General features: G+C 35.4%; 2 protein-coding genes across 2 annotated transcripts; both read left to right on the top strand.

The window, feature by feature from the left end:
* The first annotated feature begins 6,105 nt into the window (after nt 1-6,105).
* On the top strand, nt 6,106-8,236 carry ifi30a (IFI30 lysosomal thiol reductase a). The gene is made up of 7 exons (XM_016530876.1): nt 6,106-6,300; nt 6,734-6,916; nt 7,169-7,243; nt 7,352-7,441; nt 7,521-7,673; nt 7,762-7,830; nt 7,917-8,236. Exons 1-7 carry the CDS (start codon nt 6,166-6,168, stop codon nt 7,980-7,982), a joined length of 771 nt encoding a protein of 256 aa, XP_016386362.1. The 5' UTR covers nt 6,106-6,165; the 3' UTR covers nt 7,983-8,236.
* A 305-nt stretch (nt 8,237-8,541) lies between these two features.
* LOC107722522 (mpv17-like protein 2) lies at nt 8,542-10,763 on the top strand. The gene is made up of 5 exons (XM_016530887.1): nt 8,542-9,089; nt 9,269-9,430; nt 10,041-10,117; nt 10,217-10,343; nt 10,537-10,763. The coding sequence occupies exons 1-5, from the start codon at nt 8,900-8,902 to the stop codon at nt 10,569-10,571; spliced, it is 591 nt and encodes a 196-aa protein (XP_016386373.1). The 5' UTR covers nt 8,542-8,899; the 3' UTR covers nt 10,572-10,763.
* The last annotated feature ends 1,462 nt before the right edge of the window (nt 10,764-12,225 follow it).

The following is a 12,225-nucleotide window of genomic DNA, read 5'->3' as shown; positions in this document are numbered from 1 at the left end:
AAGGAGGGGGCTTTGTAGAAAACGAAGCGTTTGAGAGAGGCGGGGCATAGAGTACCTACAATAATGTACAGTATTTGAAAAATAATGTGTTTTTTGAACATTAAAGCATGTCAACATATTCTGTTACACCAAATACACAAAATAATGATCTTTAAAAAAGCATCATATGACCCCTTTAATATTATTAGATTACATTTACACAGTCTCTAAAAAGACATTAAAGAGTGTTTGTAAATGCACAAATGGTTTTAAATTACACAGTAAACTCAATCTGGCATCTGGGTCGCCCCATCACCGGAAGGAAAGACTAAAAATATTATTTAACACGTTTACTAGTTACAGTTACTAGTTTTTATTGCCTTTTTAGCAGCCTAGATGAGCACCGCCACACGAGACGGCCCAGGACACACATATAAAGCATGATTAAGCACATTATATGGAGCAAACTATACTAACACCGAACTTTTAAGTTTATCGTAGAGAACAGATAAGCACAGTATATTATCGTAAGTAAACATACGGCTTTTTTTGTAAGCCCATAGTTTTCCGTATCAATCAAAGTAAGCTGCAGTAATTACAGTGAGATCACAGCTACTCTGTATTTGTTGTCCCAACACAAGAGAGAGGAAAGCGTCACGTGATTGGTGTTGTAGTCCTGGATATTTTCATTGAGGACACGAGATGAGGAATTAACCGAAAGATGCAGCTGTTGATAATCAATCTTTTAGCTGTTATGTCACTGTGTATTTGTTTGGTAGCTCGCTTCTGCCAACCATATAGATTCCTCTTTATGTGAGTTGTCCTATAGTAGATGTGAAACAAACCTTTTTTTTTTATATCGGATGTGGTCGAGGGACACTGAAGTCCTTTTAATCCTCTTTAAAGCTAGTCGTCATGGTCAGAATAAATAGCCATCAACAATTGTGTGCTTTTCTTTGAGATGGTACACCACAGAGTTGGAAGTCTGGCATCTTAATGGTTTCTGGGGGCTGGTATTGGTGCTTCCTGGTGCTTTATTTTTGACTCTTGTAACGTGAGAATGATGCATAGCTATAGCGAACTGTTAAGATCCAGAGCAGAACAAAGGTGATCCAAAGCAACAACGTGCACAGGAGCTTCCACTCACTTAGAAAGGTTTAAAGAGGCAAAGCAGGTTATTCGACAGGCACAAGCAAAAATGAAACTGAAAACCCTTTTGTGATATAAACCAGGATATGATTATAGATTTTCGAGGAGATTATCAGGTGGAATATGTTATGTTTGTAATAGGAAATGAGTCCTAATGTTTGTTGGGCGTTTTGTAACTGTACACCCCTTAGTGTTTCATCCTGTGGCCTCAGCTTTGCTGTGACTCATAAAGTCAGATGATACATATGTTATGTACATCATACAGTCAGCTGGATGAAAAACATATATTTTTAGTGAGTGATCAAATGCTTTTTGTCAAGCAAGAACCAGATAGCAATGTTATGTTTGCTGACTAAGAAACCGTACTTAAATGAGACATACTTGGAGAGGAAGTGGTTTAAAAGTGCCTTCTGCCCATGTGTCCTGGAGGAGCTTTTCTGTGATTGGGGCAGTACAGAATGCTTCACTTCCATAGATATATAGATATATATATATCTAAGTTAAGCAAGTGCTAAATTATATCAAACGCTTTCAAAGCACAACGCAATTTTTTTTTAATTGAAAAAAAGGAGGATCATCTCATTAAACGCATTCTGTTACATACTTTAAAATAAAACACTTTCTAATTACAGGTCTATTGTGAGTATCAAGATAAAGAAGACTGTATGATAAATGAAAGGACCTCTTATTTGTAGTGTTTAACATTAGCTTTTAAGCTTTTAATTAGGTTTGGTCTTAACCAGTATGCACTTTCATGGATGTCATTTCATTTGAGGTTCATTTGACAAGGTTGTGTGTTTAGGCCTGTTTACACCAAGACAGACATTCAGTGAGATAAACATTTGACTTTGATTAAACAGCTGACACAAACATTTGCATGCTGTCTGTATGACAGATTTTTTTTTTACGGATAGATGTTCTTAAGGGATAGGAAAATGTCATTATTTACTCACTCTCATGTTGTTTCCAAACATGTAGGAATTTCTTTCTTTTGTTGAACACAAAAGAATATATTTTGAAAAATGTTTGTAACTTCCATGATATTTTTATTCATACTATGGAAGTCAATGACTATCGTTAGCTGTTTTAGTTACTAACATTTTTTGAAATATCATGTTTTGTGTTCAACAGAAGAAAGAAACTCATACAGGTTTGGAAATTGAGGGTGAATAAATGATGACAGAATTGTGCTTTTTGGGTAAACTATCCCTTTATCTCTTATCTATCGCACTGTGAATAAAGCTGGCCAACCAATAAGAATCAGGCTTTTTATTCACATGCCCAGAGCCACTGCTGTTACATAAAACTGATTTGGTGGCACTTACAGACAATACAGCATCTGTAGCACAGCAGGGGTTTTTCTTGCTTTTTCATAAACGCCACCTACTGTCATGGAGAGAAATTGCATTTTCATTCAGCACTCTGCCGTTTTTTACTCATTAGTTTAAATAGACAAATTGAATGCAAAAATGTAACTCTATTTTTGTTCCAGTCATGGAATTCATCTGGGTATAAACCATAGACTGTAAAAAAAAAAAAGATGGAGCTAAAATCAAACTTATCACAAAAACGAACAATTGAACATATATCAGCGTGATAACAACTACCTTTAATGACCAAAACCATTTTTCGGAAAATTGTATTGGAAGTATAATTAATTTTTTTTATTTTGACTCAAGTCCCATTCGTTTACATGGAGAGGGCGGGGTTTATGACCTGTACTGCAGCCAGCCACCAGGGGGCGATTAAAGAGCCCGCAGCTTCACTTCTCAGGATGTGTGAGGCACACCCGGTATAAACAGTTTTTTTTTATTAAAGCTACATTTAAACAAACAAAAAAAACTGAAATACAGTGCATCAATTTTTCTAGAAAGCTAGTCGATTTAAAAGGCAAGTTGGAATTAAAACTCAATCAAAACTAGAAACTTTAAACTTTGCTTTTGACATCCTCCTTTTAGATCGATTCATTTTCATTTATAAATCTGCCACAGACATTAAAATGAGGCAGGCTTTTGTTTCGTAAGCTTATTTGTTGGTGTACTCCGGTTTGTTTTGTCATGTCGATAGGATGAAGTTTTGCTATGATTGTGTGGAGTGGAGCGAGAACAGAGACACTGGTTATGATTCCTTGAATGTTCTGACTGACCGGCCTTTGTTTCATTGAGAGCAGAGAATGAGCCAGATGTGACGAGTTTGTGTGAGATAAAGCAGTGGAGTTAAAGCCTCTAAATGCACTATACAAGCACATCTTGAGGTGATTATGAGTGACAATTAATAAAGCTTGACAACCTTTATGAGCAACCGAAATAGGTTTAGGTACACATTTTAGTTACAGGCCTGTAGTTGTCAGTGTGTTATGATTCTGCCGAAGTGGGTTTGTTCTTTGTCGTTTTTTTCTTTAACTCCTTTTTAAAGAGAGACTAATTGTATGTCAATGTTTTTTTGTTTTCTCATTGTAAGTAATGACCTTACAGATTCAAAGATAAGCTAGCTTGAATATCTCTCTTCCATTCAGTACAGTTACAAATGTTTACAGTATCTAATTAACCAAATAGAAGATGTATTTTCAGACATGCTCTGTCTGGTCCTGAAAGGAGTCTGTTAGACGGGATTTCTTGTCTCTTTTTTTTTGTGCCTGTTGTTTTAAACTTGAAGATTTTGTATTCATTCTTTGTTCACTTTAAACAGTGCTCCCTCACCTCACATTGCATTTTCTTCTGAATAAAAAGGAAGTTTAATATGGTCTTTTAGGTTGCAGCTGTGACCCAGAGCAGGTTTGCCAGCATCCTTCGTTGAATTTTTTTTTTTCCCATAGCAGACATATTTTTCTTTTTCAAGTTTCAAGTTACATATAATAATAATAAAAGCCCAGAAGGAAAGGTTATAATAATTATAGACTGAATTCTAACTTCCTTCTATAGTCTCAGTCAGAGCAAGAACTAAAATTAGCAGTTCTTTTTTCCTCTTCCGTCTTTCTACGACAAGATATAGACTGAAAAGCAAGATACAGCAGGGCCAAATGTTTAATAGACTTCTGTTTTTGTTCTATTATAACTTAGCGTATGAAATACATTTTTCATGCATAGTGGTTATGACATAACTATGAAAGCTTACTTTGTCACAATTCTGCATTTTTTCTGGCACATCTGAGGGGAAAGAAATCGGAAATGCGAGATTTATATACTTGCAATTGTGAGGAAAAAGTAATAATTGTGAGATTTTGAAATTACTTTATTGGAGAAGTTGGAATTTATTTTTTTATTCCGTGGTGGAAATAAAAAACAGAATTTCGAGATATAAATTCAAAATTGTAAGACGTGAAATTAGAATTTATTTCTCCTCAGAATTGCAAGTCAGAATTGTGAGATATAAACTTGAGAGATATTAAATAAACATAAATATATAAAGTTACGAGTTTATGTCTTACAATTCAGACGTTTTTTCCTCAGAATCGCAAGAATTGTGAGTTAAAAACTTTTTTATATTTTTGTCCCACAGTGGTAAAAGCTTTCATACATAACCACTAATTATCCTTTACCTCTTTAAACTAAATGATACCTTTCTGTCTTGTTTCCCCTGAGTGCGTGAAGTAGTCTGCTGAAGATAATGCACACCAAAGTGCCATTAGACATGGAGGACGGGGAGCACTGTTTGTTACCCAGTAGGCCTACGTTTCTACTGGTTGTGTGTGCACAAACTTTATGTACATACTTTTATTTCCTTTTACTACTTCTGTTCTCTCCCATCTGTTTTTGGGTGCATATTTGTCAGTGTACAGTTTGCATCAGTGTTGTTTGTCTCTCAAACAGGTACACAAGCATTACAGAGATATGGCTCTTTAATAGTTAGATGGAATTATTTTTAAGACAATAAAAAGATATTGAGTCTATTGCACCTTCTTGTCTGTCGTCATCAGTTTGATCTTGTGATGTGTGATGTGATCCAAACAACTGTTGCTTTTACAGCAAATGTCATGCTGAGGCTGCAGGAAGTACCGTGACCCAGAAGCTTGTTGTGTCAGTTGTCTTTTGACAAACACTTTGGCGTGTGTCCTTACATTACCTGGGGGTGGAAAAATCTGAGCAAATATAGCAACGACCTAGAGAATGTTTCATTTCACCCACTGCATAGTCAAATGAAACAACTGGCATGCCCAAAACAAGTTAGTGCAGGGTAGCTCGTGGGGAATTACTATGTGAAATTTTGCTCACATGGTTAAGAATAAATATTTTTTATTATTATCAAGCACCTGTATATAATCTTTTAACTAAAGATTGAGGTCACATTAATTTAAAAAATGTGCACAGATAAACCATTTAAAATAAACACTGCAATGTTTCATAAAAACAAATGGTAATGCTCATTCTGATTTAGTAATGACTTTAAATCTTTTATAATGTGGACCAATCAGTTATGCAATCAGGTTCTGTGTGTCTTGTGACTACTATTTTACATGTATTGTAAAATGCATATATAATACATTGTTTCTTTTTATGGAGCTTTTTGACACGGACATAATTTTTTCAGCGCAGCAAACTGGCGTTAAACAGCTCTGTTCATGTGACTGTTTACATGTATAAAGTTCACAGAAACAAGACGGTGCATTTTCATTTATGGGTGACAACTATGTAAAATGCAACTCATTTGAAAACCTTCAAAACTCAAAAAGTAATTTGTCACAAATGTTGCCAGGTGGGATATTAACTCATTCTTAACATTCTAGTAGTTCATTTGGTAAATGTACTGTCATTTTTTTTTTTTATATATATATAAATAATCAGCGAAAATGTCCAATAGGCGGCTTTTAACTTTTGAAGGACAGCCGATAGTCAGTTTATGTTTTCCGCGCGGTCTTCCTCGTGATAGGTCAATATTATAATAATGCCGTAATAAAAGCAAAGTTTTGCCGGATTTTAATGACGTCACGTAAATTCACCAATCAAAATGTAGCACCGGTGTATAAAGGAAGAAAGTTTAAAATGTAGGACACTCACTCGTTTTCATTCGGAGATCAAGGCCAGCTGTTGGACAGTAATCATGTTCGGCTTTAAACTCTCTGTGCTGCTCTTCGCTGTATGTTCGCTGAGTAAATGCAGCGGTAGGTTTGTTAACTCCTGCAAATATCCACCTTCACAATGGTGCGACTCTCAAGACATTGCAGCCGAATGCGGGGTAAGTGGCTCGTGCATCAAAACAAAACTTACAACTTCGTCCTTAAATTTCATAGCATGAAACGATTAGATGTGTTTTATTAGCATTCTTTTTAATCAATACTCTCAAGACATTGCAGCCGAATGCGGGGTAAGTGGCTCGTGCACCAAAACAAAACTTACAACTTCGTCCTTAAATTTCATAGCATGAAACGATTAGATGTGTTTTATTAGCATTCTTTTTAATCAATTTTACTAGCAAGAAAAAGTAAAAGTGCATTTAAAGTTGCATTAGATAGGCTACACTGGATATGCAAATCGTCCTGACGTAATATATCTGGGAAATCCCTAAGTTTTTTGTTTTTTTTTGTTTAGCATTTTTGGCCATGAAGAAGGCAGACGCCCAATTAGCGTAAACGAAACTGAGCGCTTCCCTTTATTCTCTTCTTTCTTAGGTGCTGGAACAGTGCATGAAGTTTAACGTAACAAAGCCCAACGCTGTCCCGGTCAATGTGAGCCTGTACTATGAGTCTCTGTGTCCTGGATGCAGACAGTTTCTTGTAACGCAGCTCGTGCCAACCTTCATTATGTTAACTGACATTATGAATATTGAGCTGGTTCCATATGGAAATGCACAGGTATATTTACACTCCCAACTGTTGCTCAGACAATTTACCTCTGTACAGATATCATAGTACTTCTATACACATTATATGACTAGCATCTATCGCTATTTGCACTTAACAAGATGTAATCGAGATTATATTTACTTTTGTTCACACCTTGGGAACAGTTTTACCACAATTTGCACAGTGTAAATGGCAACCAATTTCTTTAACACATAGTAAAAGTAAAAATAATAATGAATGTTAAAATGTTCATAATAATAGGAGAAAGAAGATCAAGGGAAGTATACCTTCATTTGTCAGCACGGAGAGGATGAATGTCTAGGTAACATGATTGAGGTGAGGTTTTGCCCTTTTTTTTTCACCCCTAAAGCATTTTAAAGAAGATTAAAGGCATCTTGTTTAGAGCTGAAATAGAGGTATTATAATTGTAATCTTTTCTATCAGACCTGCCTGTTGAATACGTTAGGACCGAATGCTATTCCAGTCATTTTCTGCATGGAGTCAGGAGCAGATGTGCTGAAAGCTGCCCAGCCTGTAAGTGGTCATCTATTATTATTATTATTTATTGTAAACCCTGGTGCAATGCTATGCTAATCTGTACCTCTTATCTCAGTGTCTTGGAGTCTATTTTCCTGATACAACATGGGATTCAGTCATGAAGTGTGTGAAGGGAGACGAGGGCAACAAATTAATGCATCAAAATGCACAGAAAACAAATGCTCTGAAACCCCCTCATCAATATGTGCCTTGGATAACTATTAATGGAGTAAGGACAAGTATTTGTTTATTTACAAGGAAAATGTTTTTTGATCAGTGTTTCCTGGTAATTAAATGGCACAATGTTGTTCCTGCAGGAACACACAGACGATCTTCAGGATAAAGCTATGAGTTCTCTCTTCAATCTTGTGTGCAGCTTGTACAAGGTTTGTTTGTAAACCTATTTGTGTTTGATCATTTCCATCAATCAAGAGTCCATCACATGACGTCTTCATTCTTTGTGTTCATACAGGGTGCCAAACCACCTGCTTGTGGTCAAGGGTTGAAGAAGAAAGCCAACAGTTACTGCATGAACTAATCAATCACTGTGATAACAGCACTACTTATGTCAGGAACGGAGACAATGTATGAAACACAAGTGCATACATGTTGCAGAGTTTTTCTAATTTTAATCATTTTTTTTGTTGTTGTTTTTATGTTTGTATGTACATGAAAGCCCAATTTTGAACATGGGTTTCTGCTGCAAACTACAACTGCTGACAACCATATTTTTATAGTCACATTTTAAACCGTTTTGTATGCATAAACAACATTAAAAAGCAAGTTTCCGTTTCCTTTTAATTGCTTGTTGTGTTAATGATTTTCAAGAAAACGGTCACTGTTAAAGTGGACTTTACTCGAGAGGAATGCTTCCTCAGTGGTTTCACATTTTTGCTTATTAACCTGAGTCCTACATTATTTTGACCTACAAAGTGAAAATACTTTGGGTTTTAAATGTAACGGCTAAATTAATAATAAACAGTAAGCTCTCGAAAATCAAGAAGTGATGAGCAGTAGTCTGTTTTCAAACGGGACAAAATTATTGATGGGTTCAAACGGATGCGTCGGCGTTCTGCGCACGTTGACGCAATCTTGATGTTCTTGAGCGCAACGCCATTACGCATGTGACTCGTCACCGGCTCCTGCAGGCTGTTTTGGGCTCCGTTGGTTATATGAATGAAATCTAAAGATGAAAATGTGTTGGAGAAATAATTGCAGCTGAAGTTAGGCAAAAGGACAATTTGGGAATATCAGAAGTTTCTATATCTATCCGAGAGTATTAAGGAACATGCTTTCCTTTCCATTTTAAGTTAGCAACACTTTCCAGCATTTACAATATCTTTTGCGTATCTTATGTCATTTATCCTGGAGTAAACGGACAGAAGTTGCGAATGAAGTCGTCAAGCGCTGATCGATCGGAATCTTGAGAGAAGTTTAAGTGAAATCGGCCTAAACATGATATCTTGTCAGAGTAAGGATTTTCTCATAAGGATCGCCGGTTACTGGAAGCCGCTTTTCAGAGGCAGATTTCTGATCGTGACAAACACGGTGAGCTGTGGAGGGATGTTGGCAGCGGGAGATTTCCTCCAGCAGACGCGCGAGACGCGGAGGACACCCGGCCGAACACGTGACTGGACGCGTACAGGTGACAACTAAACAAACGAGCAAATAAAGTTTGCCTTGCTAAAATGAGCTAATCTTTGTAATATATGTGCTATTTGGTGATTACATAAAACTTTTATTTTTAAATGGTATCGTGTGAATATCCTGTCATAAGAAGTAACGCGAGATTTATTAACTCTCGCGGTGTTGCGCCCCCTATAGGTTGTATGTTTGCGGTCGGATGCTCCATGGGTCCTTTCATGCATTATTGGTACCTGTGGCTCGACAAATACTTTGTAGGCAATGGCATTAATAATGTCTGCAAGAAAGTGCTTACTGATCAGCTGGTCGCATCGCCAGCACTGGGGGCCTGGTACTTTCTAGGTGAGATCTTGCTGCTGATTTCCATTCAGAAGTTCATAGTCTCCACTTTTATTACAACTACACTACCTGTCAAAGTTTGCAATAATTAAGATTTTTGTTTTGAATATTTTTGAAAATCCATGCAGAAAATGGCTACATTTATTTGATTAAAAATTGCAGTTAAAACGGTCAAATATTATTGTGAATATTACAATTTAAAAACAATTTTCTCTTTGAATATATTTTTAAATGTTAGCATGTTAGAATGATTTTTATTAAGGATCAATGTGACACTGAAAACTAGAGTAATGGCTGCTGAAAATTCAGCTTTGCCATCACAGGAATAAATGGCATTTTAAAATACTTAAATTTAATACTTAAATTGAAAACAGTTGTTTTAAATTGCAACAATATAATGTTTTTACTGTATTTTTAATTAAATAAATACAGATTTGGTGAACAGAATTGGGTGAGATTTTCTTGAAAACATCAAAATCTTAATTATTTCTTTAGTGTCGATTTTACAGTGGTAAGGCATAATTATATTTAAGATTTATAATGTAAAAAAATGAAGTCTGGATATTACACCTAAGCTTGCTTGCTTATTTATTTGATTGATTTATTTATGAAGGTATGGGTATGATGGAGGGTCACACTTTGTCTGAGGCACAAGCAGAATTCAGAGACAAATTCTGGGAGTTTTACAAGGTATGTTGCAATGATAAGCATCTGTCCTTAGTTCAACCTTGGTTAACCAAAGTTCACTGCTGACAACATTTCATAACATACTTCTTTTTTTTTTTTTAGGCAGATTGGTGTGTTTGGCCAGCAGCTCAAATGATAAATTTCTACTTCCTGCCACCCAAGTTTCGTGTCCTTTATGTGAATATAATCAGCCTGGGATGGGACACTTATCTCTCCTACCTCAAACACAGTAAGACAGTTTGCACATGGCATAATAATACATTTGTGAGAATTACTTAAGAAAGATTATATAATTAATAATATAGTCTTGGTGGTAAAGGTTTATTTAACTCCTGGCAAGATAAAAAAATAATGTGACAATCTCTTCGCCGGGGTGTAAGTTTCCTTGTAACAGGTGATGAATGACGTTTGTGTTTTTCCAGGAGACCAAGTAGAGGCCACAACAGAAGCTGAGTGAGCTGCCTGAAGATGTCTGAGGAAAAGGGAATATTTAAAACCACAGCTCCAACCATGAAGAAATAATTAAATCTTATTTTCCAAGACTGTTAATGGACATCTTTCTGTTTTTAAATATCATATAATATAATTTTATCCAGTAATGCCATTGCACATTTTGCCACTGGAATTGAGTTTTTATTGTTTTTGAATAATTTAAATAGTATTGAAAAATTAAGTAATTGTAAACAAATGTATTTGTCCAAAATCTGTGTATTTTTGACATGTGAAGAGCAGTTTATAAAATCACACCGTTTACATTATATTCTTATAATGGTATAGAATACAGTTTTTATAGTTGCTTTACTGTAAGAAGTAATATTTTCAGTTTGGTCAAACATGTTTATAATAACAATAGTGTGCCAATATTATTTTCATATACATTAGAGAAATGCTGTAACAGATGCTGCATAGGCAGTAACGTTGATTAATTGATTACTATTATGTTCATAAATGGCATTTACATGTACATTTTTGCCTAATTAATTTAGTTTTTGTGATTATAAATTTTATGCGTTGGATAAAACTTTTGATCTCTGCTTTGTCATGTGAAACTGCTTGAATTTATGATTATTTAGTGTAAGAAAATAAAATTATTTTTGTGTGTGGTGAATATTACCATAAATTAGTCTGAGAGATAACTATTTTTTTATACATTAGAACTTGAACTTTGAGGTTGAATCCAAATATAAAAGAGCACTTTTGTTCATCTATCAAGGCATCCATCTTTCAGTGGTGTATGACAGTTGTTGACAGCACGTGAGCTGCTCTGCAGTCAGCAGCACAGACAAACCTGCTGAGTGAGAGTGACGGGACACTGCTCGCCTTCATAGGGGCTTCCAAACTGATAAAAACAGGTGTTCTGCCAGGATGTTCTCACAAACCATTTGCTTTTGAGCTATAAAGGTTACTTGCCACAAGCTAGGAAAACAATCTTTTTTGGGGGGGGGAAGAGACCAAAATGTGCAGCTCTCATGGATTGAAGATGTGCTTAAAAATTATATTTGTGAAATGACATTTTTTTTTAAATTAAAAACAATACATCTTACCAGATCTTCTCAGTTTTAGTGGTAAGTGTTATTATCTGAGCATTTTAACTGTTCATTATTAAACTAGTTGTTTTGAGTATTATTCATTGGCCTACTTATTGACTGGAGTTTAGTGTTTCTTATTGTCTTTGTCATTTAACTGTATAGTCCTGTAGAAAGTATTTTTCTAGGCACCTGAAAAAGTGGAGTTTCTAGTTTCTGAATAGATTGGTTACTTGCCACAAGCTAGGAAAACAATCTTTTTTGGGGGGGGGAAGAGACCAAAATGTGCAGCTCTCATGGATTGAAGATGTGCTTAAAAATTATATTTGTGAAATGACATTTTTTTTTTTATTAAAAACAATACATCTTACCAGATCTTCTCAGTTTTAGTGGTAAGTGTTATTATCTGAGCATTTTAACTGTTCATTATTAAACTAGTTGTTTTGAGTATTATTCATTGGCCTACTTATTGACTGGAGTTTAGTGTTTCTTATTGTCTTTGTCATTTAACTATAGTCCTGTAGAAAGTATTTTTCTAGGCACCTGAAAAAGTGGAGTTTCTAGTTTCTGAATAGATTTATTGTT

This window comes from Sinocyclocheilus rhinocerous, unplaced genomic scaffold (genome assembly GCF_001515625.1).
Source record: "Sinocyclocheilus rhinocerous isolate Xijiao unplaced genomic scaffold, SAMN03320098_v1.1 scaffold541, whole genome shotgun sequence".
Lineage (NCBI taxonomy): Eukaryota > Metazoa > Chordata > Actinopteri > Cypriniformes > Cyprinidae > Sinocyclocheilus > Sinocyclocheilus rhinocerous.
Note: the sequence above shows the minus strand (reverse complement) of the source record. Positions and strands in the feature narration are given on the sequence as shown.